The 20695-nt window shown below is 33.7% G+C and overlaps 2 protein-coding genes across 3 annotated transcripts; one reads left to right on the forward strand and one right to left on the reverse strand.

The window, feature by feature from the left end:
* Positions 1 to 898: 898 nt before the first annotated feature.
* Positions 899 to 3487, forward strand: LOC106100191 (rhomboid-like protein 19; the record flags this gene model as incomplete). The annotated part of the gene is made up of 3 exons (XM_013278953.1): positions 899 to 1098; positions 1402 to 1578; positions 1865 to 3487. Coding segments are annotated over 3 exons (606 nt in total), but the record flags the coding sequence as incomplete, so codon positions are not given.
* Positions 3488 to 4065: 578 nt separating this feature from the next.
* On the reverse strand, positions 4066 to 7996 carry LOC106100192 (E3 ubiquitin-protein ligase Hakai). 2 transcript variants are annotated; one of them, XM_013278955.1, is made up of 8 exons: positions 7561 to 7996; positions 7295 to 7482; positions 7065 to 7139; positions 6223 to 6324; positions 5917 to 6027; positions 5558 to 5740; positions 4995 to 5133; positions 4066 to 4767 (listed from the first exon to the last, which is right to left on the reverse strand). In XM_013278955.1, the coding sequence occupies exons 1-8, from the start codon at positions 7769 to 7771 to the stop codon at positions 4595 to 4597; spliced, it is 1182 nt and encodes a 393-aa protein (XP_013134409.1). In that variant the 5' UTR covers positions 7772 to 7996; the 3' UTR covers positions 4066 to 4594. The 2 variants fall into 2 exon arrangements, with proteins under 2 accessions (XP_013134409.1, XP_013134408.1); XM_013278954.1 differs by having other exon boundaries at positions 4066 to 4770.
* Positions 7997 to 20695: the final 12699 nt, after the last annotated feature.

Raw genomic sequence — 20695 nt, forward strand, 5'->3', positions numbered from 1 at the left:
TTATTCTTCTTGATAAAGTTTAAAGTTAAGTTTTCTAGTACTATTTTAGACTACAGAGTAGATAAGACTGTTCTAGCATTAACAATTTATTGTTTTGAAAAATTAGCTTCAAAGTTTACAATTATAAGGTATGTTATATTGCATCTCATGCCATGTTATATTGATTGATAATTAATATTAACTTAAAAATTTAAATAACTATTGGTGTATAATTTTTTCATAATAATCTTACATTTACTATCTATCTACATGCAGATAAGAATAAATTGCTTTTTCATGTCAATAAAAGTAATTTTAATTGTAGAGATAATGTTTACAGCATTTAAATTACATGATCAGTCATGTTAAATTAAATATTACACATTGTTCTTACATTTTTTACTTGTAACACTATAGATAAAAAAATCGTCAAAGATTTGTTACAATTTTACTATTGATTTTGATTCCATATTTTTGAAGACTTTTCTTATTTCTAGGGATGGTATTGTAGGGAAGAAAAAATAGGATGAAAGTCAATAATCAGGCCCAATAGATTAACTGACAATATTGTTGCCATAACAGTCATAGTAATTATAGATTATAAATAGATACAATTATAGTTTACTTTAGTACTTTACTTCAATGTCAACAGCTTTATGATTTTTTATTACAATTCACATCTTAGAATATGTACACAGTGAAGAGGTAAAACATAACATTTACTTTACAAAATAACATGTCTATGAGAAATATACAATTATCTTTATATTTTTTGCAATATAAATACTGATTTTTTAAATAGCAGAGCATTCTTCTTACACTTAGCAGAGTGTTATATTCTTCATTATAAGATTAAACCATAGGATAAGGTCCTTACATAGAGCAGGATGAAATTGTGAGACATGAAATGTAATTTTTTTTAGGAAAATTGACAAATCGCTCTTTGCCACTACTGATACTCGTTGCTGCCATAATACTGTGGGCGGTGGGGGCACTGGAGGGCACTTACCCATGCATGTGGGGCAGCGGCACCATCCTCTCATGGGTCTACCTCAGGTTCTGGCAGCGACACAGCAGCGGCACTAGAGGAGACATGGCTGATAACTTTAGCTTTGATAAGTAAGCATTGTTAGATTTTATATAGTTTTTTACACTCATTCAATGCCAAAGTTCAGATGCTTAAAAGACAATGAAGGCTCCTAACATTGGCTAACAATAACTGGTATCATGGAAATATTGCTTTTTTGTTGTTGTTGGCTTGTAGTTTTTGATGATTTCTCTAATTTATTCAGCCTCTAAATTAAATAGCATATTTATTTTAATCCAAAAATGGTGTGATTTCTGACAATTCTACATAGCAAAGAAGTATGTTTTTATTAAGTATAGATTTGCATGGAGTGTGTAATAATTTGTTGTGTGTAGTTTCTTCCCGACGGTGGTGCAGCCGGTGGTGCGCGCGGTGCTGGGCCCGCCGGCGCGTTGCCTGGCGCGGCTGGGCCTGTGCCCCTCGCCGCCGCGCCGCGTCACGCTCGCGCTCAGCCCGCGCGGCGTCACCATCTCCATGCCAGGCGTCGAGCCACACGACATGGAGAGACGAAGGTACACACAAGCAGATATACTGCTTCTGGAAGTTTCTATGTCCTTCTTCAAATTTAATTAAGTAAAGCTTAAACAAGATGACAGATGGTAACACAAATAAGTATTAATATTGTGAATGACTACAAAAATAAAGGAAGACCAAGGAAAGTATAGATAGATAGGGTGAAACAGGGTATGCATAAGTAAATTAATATATGATGGTTGATAGAGATGTATAGGAAGAGCGGTACATCCTTAGGGCTGAGTGATGGTGATGATTAGTAAAGCTTGAACATTTGTTTTTCAGACAAATTGCCCTTAAAGCATTAAGTGAGAGATTATCAAAGACATCAGAGCAGACGCGCCAAAAGAATTTATCAACCAAAGTGAACATGGATGCAGTGAGGAAGATGCAATCTTCGCACGTGATACCGCAGTTCCCCGCAGAGACGGAGCAGAAGCCCCCTTCGGTGCCGGAGACGACGCTGGTCGACATCAGCACAGAAACATCGACACCGACGACGAAGACTTCATGATCTACGTGACATGACTAATCTTAAGTTATTCACAGAACCAATGTGGAAATCAACAATGTAAGTCAATATTTATTAATACATTATTAAAATTCTGGTAGAATTTTTCATTGCAAACTGGCAATATTTGGTAATATGGAAATATTCATTTCTTTCTGTAATTACATATTATGTTGTTATTTAAAATTTTATGTATTACAGTTACTTACGAGAATGATCACATTTTAAATAGACTTAAGTATGCATGGACTTTAAACATTTATCAAATAGTAATCATGACAGTTTGAAAAGCGATTTTATTTATTGTGTGTTATTCATAAATAAATATAAGCCATGTAGATTAACATAGTCAAATTGGAATTCCTAAAAAAGTATGCAATTTTATATAATATAATAGAGAATTTATTATATGGTAAGTGAATCTACAGGCAATTATTGTTCATATTAATACAAATTAGTTGTAATAATAATTATATATGTTCAATGACTTGATAATAAAAATGCACTGTTGTTTCTATGTTCAGACTGAAACAAATCGTTTATTTTTGTATTGCAGATTGTCAATTAGTAGATGTTGTCGATCGGTTTTTTATTATAAACAAAATTCATTTGTGAATAGGACTGATAGTCTTAAATTGTAAATACTTTACAAATGAACATCACAAAAACATTTAAATTTTTAAGATATTGATTTTAACTTGATGTTGTTGTGATCGGCACATTTTCATGATTTAAGCATTCTTACATATTTGACCGACTTCCAAAAGAAGGAGGTACTCAATTCGTCTGTATGTTTTTTTTTTTAATATCTCAAAACGTGAGATATATGTTTGGTCCTTCGAGTCGGATGTTTCCACTGCAATAACACATATAAAATTTATTTCCCCTTGCATTATCTTTCAAAAAACCTTTAATATGTTTTTGTATTAAATTACTTAAGTTGATTTAGAATTAATGTCAAGGATTCAATGTGTATTTATGTTATTCTGCACATAATTATTTAATTTAGATAATAGTTACACCAAGGTTATGGTAGAATAATTATTTAATGATAGAATATATTTAACAATTGCATTTTAATGATAAAAATATATAAAGTATATGAAATTATTTTGTGTGGATTGTCTATATAGTTTTTATAATGCTTAAATAATAAAAATGTGCCTCGCAGTGTTTGCATTTATGAGGTATTTATAGTTTCCACAGTGGTGCTGTGAATCTAATACAATAGTATTTGTTTTGTCTTTTATTATAAAAGTCCTCTAGATTATTTACATGGTTTGAATTATATGCATTTTGTTATGTGCAGCCAAATTGTGGCGACGTGTGAATGGATTTGTGATGTTGTAAATATAAATATTGTTTAGTGTTAAAATAAATGATTCCCCAAATATTTATTAATTACTTTTATTTCTAAGAAAGTTATAAAGATAGAGATACTTTTTTTGTTTATTTCCAGTTTTAAAATACTCATACAAGTAACATATGTTTCGTTTCCATTGAAAATCTTTACTGACAACTAAGATAGATATTTCCATGGGTTTCTGACTGATAACTTACAGTTATAATTTACAAATATTAAAACACTTTAAATGTATATACTGGAATAACATATGGATACAAATAATTACATACATCTATAAATTCTAATAAATAGTTGACAAAATATAAAACATCAATACTATAAGTTAAAAATCTACAATCACTATTTTATGTTAAATAGAAGTATATCATTGAATCCATTATTATATAAGAAATGGAAGTTTATGTAGGAAGTCAATTATAATAATCACCTATTAATGATATCACTACAGAAATAAAAAAAAAAGTCTATGGTCTACATCACTACGATCATCATCAATCACAGACAAAAGATCATAGAAAAAAAACCAAACCAAATGATTTAGTTTTATAAGTAATGACAGTACAGTAGAACCTCGATAAGTTAAAATCCAAGGGAAACACAAAATAATTCAAGTTACAGAGGTTTTAGGTTATATGACTTATCAAGGGTCTATGTTATAGAGAATTTTGGCTCTGATGTGAAGGGAACATATTCTTTTTTGAAGTTATAGAGGTTTTTATGTTACCAAGGTTCTACTGTAATAATTTATCGAATAACATTGTAAGTGCTTACTTTAACATTGATAAAACTTGTAGAGTAATATTTAATTTTAGAGCTATATTTCATTACTACAGTAATACATTTAAAACAAGAGTCAATATAACAATGCACATCCTAATCTAAATAAGGGATAATAATTGCAACATAACTTTGTTACGCATATTCATTATTCATTCACATATAAAATAAAAAAGATCACTCGTGTCCTTCCCACTCATCTGAAAGAAATAATCTCAGCAATGCTATCCCATATCCAAAAGTTGGGCTGCTAATAATCAACTTGGAGCTTGGCTAGTGGTATTTTGCCCACATCTGGGCTGTTACCTGACAGCTGAGTTGCCCACTATTGGTTTCCCCAATAGTGGTTGTATTGTTGATGCTACCGGTAATAGTGGTGCTGCGGCTGGGGCCACGGCTGCACGGGCACCGTGGGCGGCTGGTAGCCGTCCGGCCAGCGCGCCTCGCCTGACACTGGGCCCACGTTGCCCACGCTGCCGATACCCACGCTAGGTGGTAGGGACGATACACCCGCCACGTTTGGAGTTAGGCTACCACCTTATAGGAGTAATACAATTAATGTTAAATCGGATGTTAAGTTAAGGATTTGACAACACAAAATTATGGCAATTTAGTACTATCGCATTTATAGTGGTTAATCATTAAAAAAATATTCTAGAATACATTTCAGTGTTGAATTTATCTAATTCTAGTCGTTGTAGTTTTTGGTACGAAATAGTTACAAATTGGGGCATAGGTAGAATAGTTCAAAAGGGACTCACCAGGCGGGGGCACGTACTGTGCGGGTGGTGCGGAGTAGGGGGGCACGTAGTAGGGCGGGGGCACGCTCATGTTGTGCGGCACCACCTGCACTGACGACACGGCTGCCGGCGGCAGCGCGCCGCCCCCCGCCTGTGGAGGCTGCGCACACACTCTTACACTAACTGCCGCACACATTGTACTATCGGGGAATGTAACGATGTTCGGACTCTAAAGCTAGTTGTTTGAAAGATTTGTACGCATTAAGATGACGCTGAACAATGATCAAAAGGATCTTTTAAATTTGTCTATACAAAAAAGGTCGGTGATCTGTATACGTCTATTTGCTTTATTATCTAGTCGTTTGAACTCGCTGCTACCTAATACCTTATATGTAAGTTTCGGAGCTTGTCCCGTTGCAAAGTACAAGACAATTTGATTGTATGTTGAACACCGCGTATTTCCGCGACTATACATTGAGATATTGTCTGGCGTAATCGAAAATATACATAGTCTTGTGTATGAAGAGGTTAACAGTAATAACAATAAAATGTTGGGCTTTATAAGTGTTTGTGGCAATATTGACCTGGTAGTAGTTGTAGTAGTGTTCAGACTGGTCCTGTATGGGCACGGTGATGAGGTTGGTGCGCGCGGGGCGGCGCTCGCCGTGCGCGTGCGCTGCGTGCGGGCCGTGCGGCGCGTGCGCGTGCGCTGCGTGCGCGCCGTGCGACAGCGTGTGCGAGCGCGGGTCTGCCGCTGACGGCGGCAGCTGACACAAAGTAATTAAAGATGGTGATTTGAAAATTCCTCAGTTTAAAATCATACTTATTATTGACTTATAATAACCTGACTTTAAAGTGCGAAATATATTTAATTATTTGGAAGCTGAACATGTTAATTATACGAAAAAATGTTATGAAAAATGTATAAATTGCATATTTTTACAGTCATAGGTTTGATGATGGGTACGGAGGGTGTGGTCGGCTCTGGGTCTGGTTTGTTCTCCCCCGAGCCAGTAGACACATGCCTATGGTTTATGTGAGCTTGCAGATCTCTCTGAAAAATAAACAATTTTAAATTTTAGTATTGCCTCGTCAGAGAAAAGAGGCAAATTTATTCAAAACTTGATGAATGGATGGATGAAATTTGGCAAAGTCTGGATGAATATAGGTTAACAATTAAAATTTTATTATTTTCGCCCTTTCGAAGTTGTTGTTGCTAGTGCTGTAATAGTGTGTATGAGTAAATGACCTGTGACAAGTAAGTCCTCCTGCAACCAGTATTTCCATATCTTGTTCCGGAATGTGTGCACATGAACACTGTTCCCAAACCAGTCTGCTCCACACGCAGCACCTGTACCAATGATAAATAAATGAGTCATTCAATTTTAAAAAAATATATCTAGATGATTAAGACAAATAATCTATACAATTGACTAAACTGAACCAATGAGCATTACCAATTTTACTAATAATATAAATATAAATGTTTAGATAGATAGCTAGATTAACAGTGGTAGTGCCCGCTTTAACATCTTAGCATGAATGGGCCGGTATGCCCGATGTAATACTACGACCACACAGAAGACTGGCGTGAAATGGAAGCAATTCCGTGTTTCGACTGACGATTGCGGTGCCGGAGGCCTAATTTAAGTCCTTTTCTCTTTACCACCTTTTTCTTAAAAGGAGAGGTTGGGACGGGGAAGTAGATTTGATGGTGGAGGAGATGCATAGGAAGGGGAAATATCCTCTTTATGTGCATCTTCTCCTCCATCGTTTAAGGGTAGGCAACGCATCTGCAATTGCGGATATCCATGGGCAGTAGTCGCTCCGCCATTTTGGCGGATTCTAGTGGCCACTTGCTCATTTGCCACCTTATGTTATAAAAAAAAAAGATGGATAGCTGGATGTTCGTAACTACTCTCCAAGACAGCTTAAAGGATCTTGATGAAATTTGGCACAGTTATAGAAATTAACCTGAGATTTTTTATCCAGTTAAAAACTAGTCACAGAAAAACGTCATTACCCAGCAGAACAGCTGTTTCTTAAAAATTAGACTTTGTATTAAATACACAAACATTTTAAAATGTTTACCTTCTCTCTACAGCGAGGGCAGTGTGTGTGATCGGATCTGGCACATGATAAACAAAATACATGCTTGCAAGGAATCTGAAAATCAAGACAAAATACAAGTTGATAACAAATATATCATGGTACAACTGAAATTCGGAGGATAGTCAGTCTAAAATATGTGTTTCTGTTCTGTGTGTAATACACTTTATTATTGTTCCTAATACAATATCTCAATATAATTATTAACTTACCATTCTGCCGTAGATAAGGATTGGTTTAGAGCAAGTATCGCAGCAATAAATCATAGGATTTAGAACTTTCTCCCCGATCAAAGTAGCTCTATGACTCCAATCCAAACGCAGCATAGGCTCAGGGGGTCCACGCTGTATTGTTGTGAATACTGGAGTCTCCAGTTGTGAAATGTCTGAGGGCACTTCCACTGTAAATTAGGCGAATAAAGTAAACAACTACAAAAAGGCTTATAAAGTGTGATAGATTATATTTTTATAGTACTTACGTTTTGGAGGTTCAGCCTGTTCATTATCATCTTTCGGCTCCTCTGTTGGGACTTCTTCAGGATCCTGAATGGTTTCTTCTACAGAACATTCCTCTTCATCAGAAGACATGACTTTGGCAACTTTTTTGCCACGCCCACGTCCCCTGCCACGGCCTCTTCCTCGGCCACGGCCACGGCCTCTTCCACGAGAATTTCTCTTTTCATTATTCATTTGTAAGTTTTTAGTTTACTATGATGTTATTAGTTGTTAACGTTGGCTGCTGGCGGCTTGAACCTTAGGATATATGTTTCTGATAAATCTGCAATATCAGTCCTAGAATACCTAATGATTAATTCATAAATGTCATAATTTGTCTAGTTAAAAGCAGTATTTCAATAATTCATTGGAAATTGGAAGTAAAATCTAATTAATCCGTCAAAAATATGGAGAATTCAATAATGATCGAGACAGATTAAAAAGTACAAAGATTGTAACTGTGAATACCAAAGAGCACAATAGCATCTTTAAAATAGCTAGCTGTAAATTAATCTGTGTTCGTTTTATGACATTTCGTTTTGTCGTTTTTTCTGTGGCATACACCAATAGATGGCGTAATTTCAAAATGTGAAAATAAGAATATTTTAAAGAAATTAAAAAAAATGTAATAATACTACAATAGTACTATTACGGCAGAACTTAATATTACACTGAATACCGGAGACAAATTAAAAGCTCTAACTAGGGAGGCTATCCATTTTCAAAGCAACCTAAAATATGCTTTCGGTTCTAATCTGAATAACAAACATTTTAGGTACGGCCTCATCAAACTTCTCATGGTACATTGCACTTGCATGCGTAGTATGTTAATATGAAGTAGGAAGATAAGTGATTACGATTATAAATTTTAAAGAAATACATCAACCTAATCTGCATGGTACTTTACGTTCATTTTTTTAAATAAATATTTGCCATGAAACTAAATGTATACGTGTCTGTATAAAAGCTATCGAATAAATTCCGTCTTTGCATTTAATATTAAAACATCAGCCATGTTGAATCCTGTAAAAAACTTGTTTACCCGATAAAGAGGAAAAAAACCGAAAATTTATGTTCACCATTATATAAGTCGGTGTTATTAAAATCAGGTATTAAGAGAGAAATGAGGAATAAAAAGTTTTTTATGCCGATCACGATGTATTTTTCAATGTAAATGTAAACGATAAGTTAATAAACATCTTAAAGGAATAAAGAAGTTACATGGAATAGGGGTCATTGACATTGACCTCACGAAACCGGGAAGAGAACTGAATTTACATTATACAAAATACATTATACAAAAAAAACATTATTCGTAAAACAATAGAGTTACGTAATATTTAAGATCAAGTTCATGTACACGTTTACTCTTTATTTTTCTATTATATTAAATTGTAATACCTAATGTGTCAATGTAATTGGTCACCCTAGTGCTGAGTGGTGTGTAATACAATAACATAAATTAGCGACTAAACAGGGCTGTTATGTAAGCGATGCAGTTGCAGGCCGGCGACTTGTAACGCGGTCACGGCCGGTTGACGATCTATAGGATGTACCTACCAGGGTGACCATGTTCTGCACATATAAGTACTACATACCTCTATCGACATATAGGACACACTAGTTCAGTCATAGGCGTAAAAGGATCTAGGATAGATTAAAAGAAGATTCAGTTTAACAGTTTATTTTATACTTTAAATTTAGATTTTTGCATTACTATCTTAAAATCTATATTTTCTTACATTCTTATATGTAGAAGGAAATAAATTTTACGTTTTATTATTATGACATTGAGAATTGTTGTAAATGGTAACCCTAAACTTGTTTACCATTTTCTTGCATTATAGGTGTCGTAAATATTTGAAAATGTTTATAGCTGCGGTTTCATGTCATAGTTATTTGTTGTCAATAAGCTAAACGATGATATTTTCGCATAAAAGTGTCGTTAAAGATTTTTTAATTTATTTAATAAATGTTACCGACAAAGTTATCACTACGTTTGTTTGTAAGAGATGGCGTTAGGGTAGGGCCAAAGTTAGGATATGGATAGGTGGGGCGACCGCCCAGGCCGTTTGACAAAAAGGGCCGTCAAAGGCCTGCAAATTAGACAAGTTTCACGTGTTATATGTTAATGTTCTCTTAAATATCTCTTGGAATTTTACAATAGTAGTAATAATAACATTTTCTATAACGTGCGCAGACTCAACTAACCGATAACGGGTCAGTACAGAAATAATTTTTGGCAAACGTATTTTACTTCCTTGAACCGCAGAATCTCACGATGACGCGTCTAGTTCAGTCGCCTTGAAAAATTTTGCGACGATATATTTTCGTTTTTAGATGTTTGTAGATTCGCGGTTTTTCCGGTAATTTTTCTTTTTTTATAGCCCGCGTATGTGATATTTTGATAAAATGCGCACGGCTAGTTTTTTTTTAAATAAACGTATTCTTTTTTTTATTTAATTGATCGTTTCCGACAAGGCTGATAGATTACCCATCTCAACTAGTAATAGGTGACTAAAAGGACTAAAATTATCTCGAGACGTCATTGATAAGCTAAATCCACGAAAGATTAATATATAGAGTGAGTTCATAGGATTAGATCACTGCAAAGACATTTAGGTGTACTTGACTTGAGATGTGGTCATGTTTATCAATGGGTTTCGCTACCAACCTACTTGCGATAGTTAACAGATATGGACGGAAGCTCTGACATTATTTGGATTGGATAATAATTCATAGAATCTTTGCTGAAATTTTGAAAGACTGCGTTTATGGAGTCCGCTAGTTAAATAATAAAACAATGTTCAAAGACAGATTATGTTATTTTCATAAAGGAGTATCTCATTATAATGTATCGGTTGGCACAAACAGTTCATTTGAATTTCGAATAGGTTCTTAGAAAAACCTATCGTATAGGGCTGGTGTGGCGCTGCCATCGCTGAGGCGAGGGGGCAGGCGAGTGCAGCGCCCTCCTTTCGCCTTCGACAGCTCGCGACGTATGCAGAGCCCTGAACCCAATGACCGCTCTAATGCGATGTAACAGATCGATTTAATAACTTTAACGATAGAGTTCCATGTGTTTAAACTCAGGCACTAAATCTAGTAGTTTTTATATTTCTAATACTTCATACCAATTAAAATAAAAATAATAATAATTACTCAGAAATTTGTAATCTAGGTCGTTAGGGTTTAGTTTAGTTTTAATATTAAAAAAGATAATCTTTGTCGTACTTATAAGCGACACAAAGAGAAATTGTAAAAAATAGAAATGAAGAAATCTAACTGCCATAAAGTAGTCTTAATAAATAGTCAACATTGTAAGAGTTTTCCAGGAACTAACTGCGGTACGTATCTGCTTGGCTCATAGACCCCGTTGTCAGGCGACACATGTATTCTAGTTACGTCGAACGTACAAGCATCTTGTAAATCTTGATGCTTGAATCGATTACACTAATAGCGGGTAAACCTTTGTCACAACAATTGTGCGATAGTTTATCGCACAATTGTTGTGCGATTGTCGATTCAACTGTTTAGTTGCACAACTGAAAATCAGTACTGTGTGTACCTCCATATATGCTCATAGGAATCGAAGCGAACTAAACAGTCAAAGATGTGCGCGCGATGTAACGGATGAATTGCTCGCCGTTGACGGACTTGTCGTGAAACACATTGATATCAAGTAAATTCTTCTATTTTTTAAGAATTAATTCTTGCTTTAAAGTGTTCAGTGGACCATATTTGATATTGTCAGCTATACTGCTGCGGAATTTATCACTGTTGAAGTTTTCAATGTAATTTAAGCTAGCTACACAGCTTCAAGTTAAAATTGAAGGTAACATAGTCATTTTGTTAATTTCTTTAACTAAAGGATTTTTATTGTTATTAATTACGACCAACATAATGTGTCCTTAGAGATTTATTACGGTGGTTTCCTTGTATTTTCAAAAAGTATCATAGTGGCACGGCCCGGGCGCGGCAGGCCAGGGGGCCACAGCCTTCTTTATCTTGGCAAGTAGGTTGCGCACCGGCACCGCAGAGATTAATTCAGAGCTCGCATGCAACAGATAATAAAGAGAAAACTACTACGGACTACTTACAGACTAATTGTCTTCCTTTCATACAAAACTAGCTTAGAGTGCTTTTAAATAAAAGTTTTAGTAGCTGTAACTAGGTGTTTAAAATACTTTACACATTTGGGACGACAGAAAACTTAATAGTTTAATAGTCACATAATTAGGTGATACAATCGACAAATAATATTTGTTACAAATGTTACTTTTTCGAAGAAAATTACAATGAAAATTAATGATTAAAAACGGTAAATAATGAAATCATTTGAATACTTTGACAGTAGATAACCTACTTAAAGAACAAATAAAAGCGTTATTGTTTATGAGAAATTATGTAACGGCAGCGGTACTAAGCACAATGGCTACGTTTTGCTGCGGACATTCCTGAACAAACCGCACCTGTTTAATTTTACTAAATAGATTGTCTTGTGGGCGTAACAATGTGTAACCGGTGTGAACCGGTTTGTGCGAGGTCATCTCGATAAAGGCACAATACAATCATTGCGAGGGATTATTGAGCCCGCGTTTGCCCGCGATGATTCGCCTCGATATGCGACCAATAACCGTGGAATCGGAATATTTGCATATGTGTAGGTTTAAAAATAATGTAAACATTACTATTAAAAAAAATGTCACCTGCAAATCAGTTACTATTTGTCTAAGCAAATTATTAGGCTAGGCTAGGCTGGGTTTTTAATTGCTTCCCCTAGAATTGAAGTCGAGAGCCTCGGCACCATTACTCTATCATGTATCTTAGATTTGATCAAACATTGGACGAAATAGTTGGCTAATGGTGATAGTTTAAATCAGTCCTAGTAAAGTGGTGCTTTTTAATTTCTAAGACAACTGAGCGACCTTTGAATCTGGGACAGTAACCTATTCCCTTCGTTTGTAATGCAAAGCGGTCGCGACATGCAAACATGGTTATTTACTTTATGCAACTAATGCAACGGTTCTATCTTTCTGTCATACATAACAAGTTTGTGGAAAAATTATTGTGACATTTAAATAAACAAAATATCTAAATTATACTAGTGAAGAAGCTGAATCACTTTCTTATTTTTATAATCATGCATTTAAATTCATTATCACTAAAAAACATAAAAACCTCTGTTAAGTACTAATTTTTGTAGTATTGGAGATTAAAGGACCCTTGTAGTCGCACTTGAGGAGGCCGAGGGGTTTAAGTGTATACATTTCTCACATAACCCTGCTGTCTTTCCCAAAAGGCAGGTTATTTTTCGAAAATTCCACCCTGAAAAAGGTACTAATTTGAAAGTTTAACTCGTAGATATTAATTCTGATGCAAGAGAATGATAGGATTGCATCAGATATTGCGAATTGTGATAGGTCAGGCGCTGCACTTGGCGAATCTTCTTTAACAAGGTACAGTTTATCTTGTGTTATGTTTAAAGGTCAAACGCTTTGTAAACTAGTCCAGTGGCATTTTACTTAAGTTCCTTATTAAGTATTCGGTTTATAAATTCTTATTTTAATTTCCCACAGAACGTAGTGTTCACGCATTTGTAATAGTGGTCCACGTCCTTTCTAGATCCTTCCATATAAATGAATGCAAATACTTCTAATGTTGTTGATTCAGTTTTTGTAAACGATTCATTTGCGACAAACTAGGTTCGTTCAATTGCCTGCTTCATTTTAAATTCTGAAATTATCGTTTCATTTGCAAATATCGCATCAGATTATAGCAAATTTTAACTATTCTTGTTTACTGTTTATGGGTAGTTGCAGCTGTTTTTCAATTCGTTTCCTATTTTGTATTGACAAATTTATCTAGAGTTTATAGGGACATTTTAATATGAATAATAAAAACTCAAATGCGTAGATTTTTCTTAACCGTTTTACCATTCACCGCAAGTTTAGCAAGTAAGTCAGGTTTAGCAGAGCTAATATAATTCATAGGATTTTATGTTTATGTTCATTTGAAAACCAGTGTTGTACAACATATTTAGCATTTATCGGTACGCGCCTTGGCCCCGTTATATCTGACTTATCTCACTATCTACGCATAATATCGCTTTTCGCAGTCATTTTATGAGATCGATTATGTGTAAATTACCTTAGTATTTATAGTTATATTAAGATGTTCTCATAATAAATTGATTCAATAATTAAATAGATTAATTAGAAAAGATTGCAGCATCTTTGAAATTAAAATGCATTTAAATCTGTATTTATAACCCAAATAAAAATTATTGCTTTTCAATGGCAGTTTCAAAAACATTACTTTTGACCATTTAAAAAGATTTCTAAAAAGTTTTATCTCACATAACTTTTTCAACGAGTCGACTAAGGAAACTTGTGTTGTCAGTAATTTTTAATTGAATATTTGTCATTAATTAAGGAAAATTGTACTTACATTTTTGGTATTACAAGACGAAGATTGAACGTATTAAAATTTAAACACAAGAGTAGGTCAATGCCAGGCAAAGAGTCGATTTTGGGTTGTGCTTGTGAACTGAATATTTGCACTACATCACTTATAACGGTTCTTGAGGTTGGTCGGCCATTTTGAATGACGTCATGATAATCTTATATTGAAAAAAATTATAGGCAATGTTGTATGGCATTTTGTAACTGGGGTTAATTAAATAATCAGATGTTTTTTAATAGTTAATATCATCTACCTTTCTAGTTTTAATAAAAAAAACATTTTTTAAATGAACATTTGACGTTAAAGCAGTTACTTTTACTGCAGATGTGTTTTAGTTTCTAGAAAACTAAACCTTATTTTATTTTTTTTTCTTTTATAGGAAAAAAGGATCTTCGACGCCTACAGATCCACAATGCCAGATCTGTAGATGTGTTCTTATTTGCAAATGTTTTCTATCTTTATCTTTTACTCACTCAAAAAGCCTGAAAAATTTACTCATGTCTTTCCATTTCGGAAAATCCGATACTTTGTTATGTTATCATGAGGCCGTTGACATTGGTTTAGTAAAGTCGAAAATATTATTGAAGATTAGCGAACGATGCACCGCTGCTTAGATAACCTTCGTTTTCCGATACGTTACGTGAAAAACAACACCCTTGCGTCATTCTGTTACTGTTTCAATTAATCCATAACAACAGATAATCCTAATGTCCTACAATATTATAAAATACATACTCTCTCGTCATACAATGTAAGTAGTATTACAATGTGGAATAACCCCGCCACAGTGTGAAATAGCTCTCAAATAAAAAAGTTAGGACACAGAGATTTAAAATAGTCAATAATCTGTTTTTTTTTTTATCATTTTTGATATGTTTATAAGGTTATTAAAATACGATAATCATTCTTGTAAGAATCTGTATTTTTGCGCCATTTTTGACAGAGGCAGTTATTGACCAAACATGTGTAGAATTTTCTGGCAACCCTAACCATTTTGTATCTGTGGTGGTTTGCAGTGAAGAACAAAATACAAATGAGCTGACGACTTCAAAAACTATAATGTATGGTATATCGTCTTTGATCATTTACCTGGTAATGTATGTATGTATGAGGGATCGATGTCAAAGTTCTGTTGCCTGTTTGACCGCGTCGACCTTTCCTTTTTTAAATAAATTTTCACGAGCTCGGGTCATGAGGATTTAATGCCTTTGCTAACAAATCTGTATTTATTTATGCCGAATAAATGTTTTTTTCTTACTGAATCGTTTATCCGTTCGGGTATTTAAGCATCTACTTAAAGCTGCAATGACAGTTCAGTTTACAATGATAAAGAATAGGTACTGATAATCTTAATTAAAAAAATAATAAACAACTTTCACAATTCTTAAAATATTCTTAATGAGAACGATTCGTGTAGTAACGTATTGAAATTATGGCAAAAAGTATTCGTATTATCTGATGTTTGTTTGATAATTTGGTATTACTTAGTTATAAGACGGATTCTATAATATTCTAATTAAATTTCGCCTTCAAATCTCACCAAATACGTCAAGAGTTAACAAAAACAATTGGAAGGACATTATAATTATCGATATCTCGCTAAGTTATTCCACGGTATTGGTAAAATAAATTATTATAACAAATATGGCGCGAATTCATCTGAAATTAATGTTAATTTTAAGGTTATATTAATTGTTTATTGAACGTAGATTAGTTTATTCACTACTAACAACACAATCGACCTAATATTAGGTAGTCAGGCAGTTTAAATTTATGTTTGTAAGTCTGTAACATTTCATATACAATTTATTTGACGTTACGACGATCATTCTTTGAATTCTCATGAATTTGAAGGTCCATTTGCGTGGCATAGTTTAAATGACAGTAAAACATACAGAACATCCATCCAGTGTTCCCATTCTAGTTTGAAAGGGAAGTCGGCGTATTTCTGTGGATTAGCATTACGTTCTAAATTCGCTTTGTTCCTTGACCCGTTAACCGTGCGACAGAGATATTTGAATTTACTGCCGGTAGGTATTGGCATCAACCTAACAAATATCAACGCGTTACTTCGCACAAGATTGCAGCGGAAATATAATCTACAGTCAGAAAAAAAACGAATATTTTTTAAGGTTATTAATCTATATATTAATCCAAATTAATATTTACTTACGTATATACGAAATTCGGCATAGACATCCCGCAGTTTTTTTAATCTTTCCTGAAGTTTTCAATTAACGAGCTCGTCTTGTCCTTTGATTAGTGTCTAGATAGGCATTAGCAGCCTTATAAATAAACCCAGTATAAAGTTAAACTAAGGGAATATTAGTACAAATTTTACATTTAAAATATATAATAATATTTGCTTATAGTTACTTACTTTATTCCTAAGTTTATCTTTATACTGTGTTTTTTTATAAGGCTGCTAATGCCTATCTAGACACTAATTAAAGCACAAGCAGAGCTTTATTTGTAAGGCTGTTGTACGATAATCGAGATGGTATTCGAGAGACATAACAAGCTAACATAACCCAAACAATAAACCAGTTTTTAGTAGTCTAAAAGTCTAACGGGATGTATTAATAGCGATATAAAAAATCGTATTTTATAGCAATTTATATCATTAAACAGGTTATTATAACATATATAAAATTAAACGAAATACTTTATTTAGATTTAATTTATTTTTATTTAAAGCAGAAACTTCTAGAACTAATATGATGTGCTTAACATTTTTGTGCTAAGAACAAAAAAAGCGATTTAAAAAGTTATATAAACATTTGCGTCATAAACGATTATAAGAACATATCTGTATATTTTTAGAGCCTTGCAAAATACTAAGGTATTTTCCTTTATTAAAAACACACACACAAATGACACTACTCACTCGTAACTGTAGTTACATGTATGGAGCAAAAACATTAATTAAAAAGTTAGATTTGTAGCAAACTAGTTTATAAAATAAGTATGGAAATAACGATACTGGTCTGTGTAATTAATGGAGGCGGTTGGCTTCCGGCACGCCTCAACCCGTAAGCAGACCATTCAAGTTTGTTACGTAAAGGTATGTTTATACAAAGCGAATATTAATTAACACAAACAATTTTACGATCCTACATTCGTTGTGGAGATATGTTAATTTTAATAAAAAAAAAAAAATTACGAGTTTCTATAGTTTATTTAGTAGAATATTATCTGTAATTATGATTTACTAACTTTTGCCCGTGCGAGGGAAATTAAAAAAAACAAAAGTGAGTAGTCTATGTGTTCTTCCAGACTATCTACACCTATGCCAAATTTCACTGAGATCCGTTCAGCAGTTAAGGGTAGAAATTTTAACAAACATCCATCCATTTAAGCTTTCGCATTTATAATATTACGAGTATAGTAAGATCTAAAACGGTCTGGACTTATAAAACATTATAAAGCGAACAATATTAAGAAGAATTCGGCGTTCGTTCGTTTGTTACAAACGTGTAAATGGGTGTCAAGTTTTAATTCTTAAAATTTAATTTGGAATATACCTTAATGATTTATATGTGGATAATAAAAGGCAGCTGTTGAATAAGTAATGAACATTTGTGTAAACTTACCTAATTAGCATAGTTAATTTACTTTATATTGAAGGTGTGTGTCCACAAATAGTGGACGAATATACGTAGAGTGCATGTGTGTGATACATTCTAGATAATTACATCATCAAGAATTCTAAGTTATAACCCTACGGATAAGATTAGTATTTATATTTATTATGAAAAGGCATATGAAAGGTGACGCCATTTTGACAGCGCGAAATAATTAGCCGTCACGTTACAATATGGCCGTCTATGCCGGCTACCCTCCAGTGAAAGTCCGATCAAAATCGGTGAGATTACCTAGAACAAACGCGGCTTGCGGATAGACAGACAGACATGAAATTTTAAAATGCGATATTCGTTATCAGCAACGCAAATAATCTTCCCGAAATCTGTTTTTTTTATATTACAAACAGACAATCCAATTTTATTATATGTATAGATTAGCGAATGCGGAAAAAGTTCCATTCGCAAATTCTACGTCGATGAAATAAAAATACTACGCTGTAAATATTTTCCGTAACGTATTTCACAGACATCCGTGAATACGGTCTGGGACAAGGTTGAATAGATTTAGTTAAATCAAACTGGTATTCGCGAATTTCTTTTATATCAATATTTCAGACGAAAATAAAACGCTGGAGGTCACGTTCTGTTAACGTGTTCCAACTCGTGATTAATTATTAAATATCTTATAAGTAATTACAGAAAGTACTCCGAAATCATTTCCCTTTTTACTTCATAAAAGTTTATTTATGGATCCATCACGTGGTAGTGTTTTATAACGATGTCAACATCGTGATAGATCACGAGGTTGGCGGATTCAGGAAAATCTTAAAACAAAATTGGACGTGCTACGATAGATTTGATAAGTTAAATAAATTAAGGACAAAGTAAGAAAATGCGGGCAAAGAAATGTTTTAATTTTTTAAAAAGTAACTAAGAATTATTTAAAAATGTTTTAGTTATGACTTTAATTATAAATTATCTTGCTTCTCTAATGTAGGATGTGAAATCACTATTAATATATTTAATGATTCATGTTACTGCAGGTCAGGGATGAGGAAATGTGAGATGTTTTTATTGAAATCCTGAATGTTGTGAAATTTCTAGTAAACCAAGGATATTCATTAATTTACCATAACACATATAAAAGCATTAATTGAATAAAGAATTTCAGCGAAAATATGTCATGTAATTTAACAAGATGTTGCATCAGACTCGCGTGATGGAAATTATTTTAAAGTAAAATCACGCGTTAGTGATGAAACTTTCTGACTCATAAGCTTGATTCATTGAACTATGAAAATTACAACTAACTCATCGATTTTTCCGGTGGCACTGAGTTTAAACAAGTTAATATGAAAATGTTTGTCTCAACTTTTATACAGAGCAAGATATTTTCGAACTTTGAAAGTATCGATTTTTAATAATTGCTTCTTTTATAAACAAAATGAATTGCAAATTACTGAGGATTTTTAAATTAAAAATGTACGTGTCTCAAGTCACGAAAGCGTAACATGTCATTGATAAATTAATTACATTGAATTAAAGATAACTGGCAACTAACGAACGCCCTAACAAGAGTAGGTCATTGGCATTAACACTGCATGCCATACACTATTAATGAAAAAAAAGTGTTAGGGTCTATCCCACCAAATTGTAAATTCTCTGATAATAATCCAAAGTGTAAAAGATGTAATGGGAATTTCAGTTTCTCTTACCTTTTAAGCTGTCTGAGCCTATATCAGCCAATGGTGGGATTTTAAAGTTTCGTAAAATCTATCACTGTTAAAGTTCAACGTATTATTTTTTAACCTATAAAATGAACTCTTTGAAATACTCAAATTAAAATTTAATGTGCCATCAAAATGGAACATCGTATTAGAAAAAGAAAGAGGAAAATCGTTTTTCGACAGACTGAAAGATAAGAGGCCAAATGTACTGGAAGAATGTGTGAAAATATTTAGTGTTCCGTTGAAAATGAAACTGGCACAAATGCAAGTGAAGTGGTAAACTCCGGTTTGAATTGTTTTGTCTATGGCGCCTTAGTTACTAAAATAGATACACAATTTTTTGTAATGAAAGACCAGTAGATGTTTTTTTGCGTAATGTATAAGTTCGAAGGTCATGTAATTAAATTATGTAAATAACACTGTAAGATTTAGGTTCATCGTATCTTAAAATATGAGTCCGTTATAATTCACACTTACTTTACTTACTAATATTATAATTGCGAAAATAGGACAGTCTGAAGAAACGGACTATTTAATAAGTTTTTTTTTAATTCAACGCAGAAAAAATCCCGAACAAAACTCGCAGGAATAAAAAGTCTTTTTTTTTTCCTTTAACGACCTATCCCAATGTTTACTTAGATAAAGTAGTGTCCGATTCCAAATTCAAAGGTTGCAAGACAATGTATTGTGCGTCAACGGTCAACGTATAGTGGACCGGCCGCATTTCAGTGGCGGTAACGGCGACCCAGTTTCAGTCCCCGGCGCCTGCCAACATCTATTTAGATTTTTATCTACGTGCCCAAGCTCGCGCAGTCTGCGCCGTCTCAATTTTTGCAATGTTTACAATCGCACGCACCGCAGTACAGCGCCGCTCGCCTGAAACCCGCGAAACGCCGACTGAAATACTTCTGACATGTTCGCGCCATTTCCATTTGTTCTAGAATTTTCCCGCCACGTGGGTTTTTTAAATCGACGTTTTGTTCATTTTCAAATGACTGTAACCTTAGGATGAATAACAAAGAAAGGAAAACACACTAAGCAAGTTATTGGTAAGCTCTTATGCCATAAGAAATCCCATATTGACGGATATTAGTCATAAAATGTTTTAAAACCATCACATGACAATCCAAGAAACACAGACGCACTTCTTGTGGTATTATTAACAGTTATGAACAATTTAAAAGTTTCAGAATATCTCTTGTTAAAATACTTGCTCGTTATTTGACTGTACGACGGAACACAATCCATCAACACTCATAAAAGTTGGCAACTCAAAAAGCGCGTAATTTCTTGAAATGAACAACCGGCTTGTTGAATCATCTATCACTGGCAATGTTCAAGAA

The sequence above is a fragment of the Papilio polytes genome, unplaced genomic scaffold (assembly GCF_000836215.1).
Source record: "Papilio polytes unplaced genomic scaffold, Ppol_1.0 DF824069.1, whole genome shotgun sequence".
In the NCBI taxonomy this organism is placed as follows: domain Eukaryota; kingdom Metazoa; phylum Arthropoda; class Insecta; order Lepidoptera; family Papilionidae; genus Papilio; species Papilio polytes.

What these genes read in the sequence shown, in the direction of transcription:
- LOC106100192 (XM_013278954.1), bottom strand. Translation starts at nt 7,771, where the DNA reads ATGAATAATGAAAAGAGAAATTCTCGTGGAAGAGGCCGTGGCCGTGGC. An exon ending in TCCTTATCTACGGCAGAATG is followed by an intron (nt 7,140 to 7,294) that starts GTAAGTTAATAA and finishes CTTGATTTTCAG; the next exon opens with ATTCCTTGCAAGCATGTATT. An exon ending in ACAGTACGTGCCCCCGCCTG is followed by an intron (nt 4,771 to 4,994) that starts GTGAGTCCCTTT and finishes TACTCCTATAAG; the next exon opens with GTGGTAGCCTAACTCCAAAC.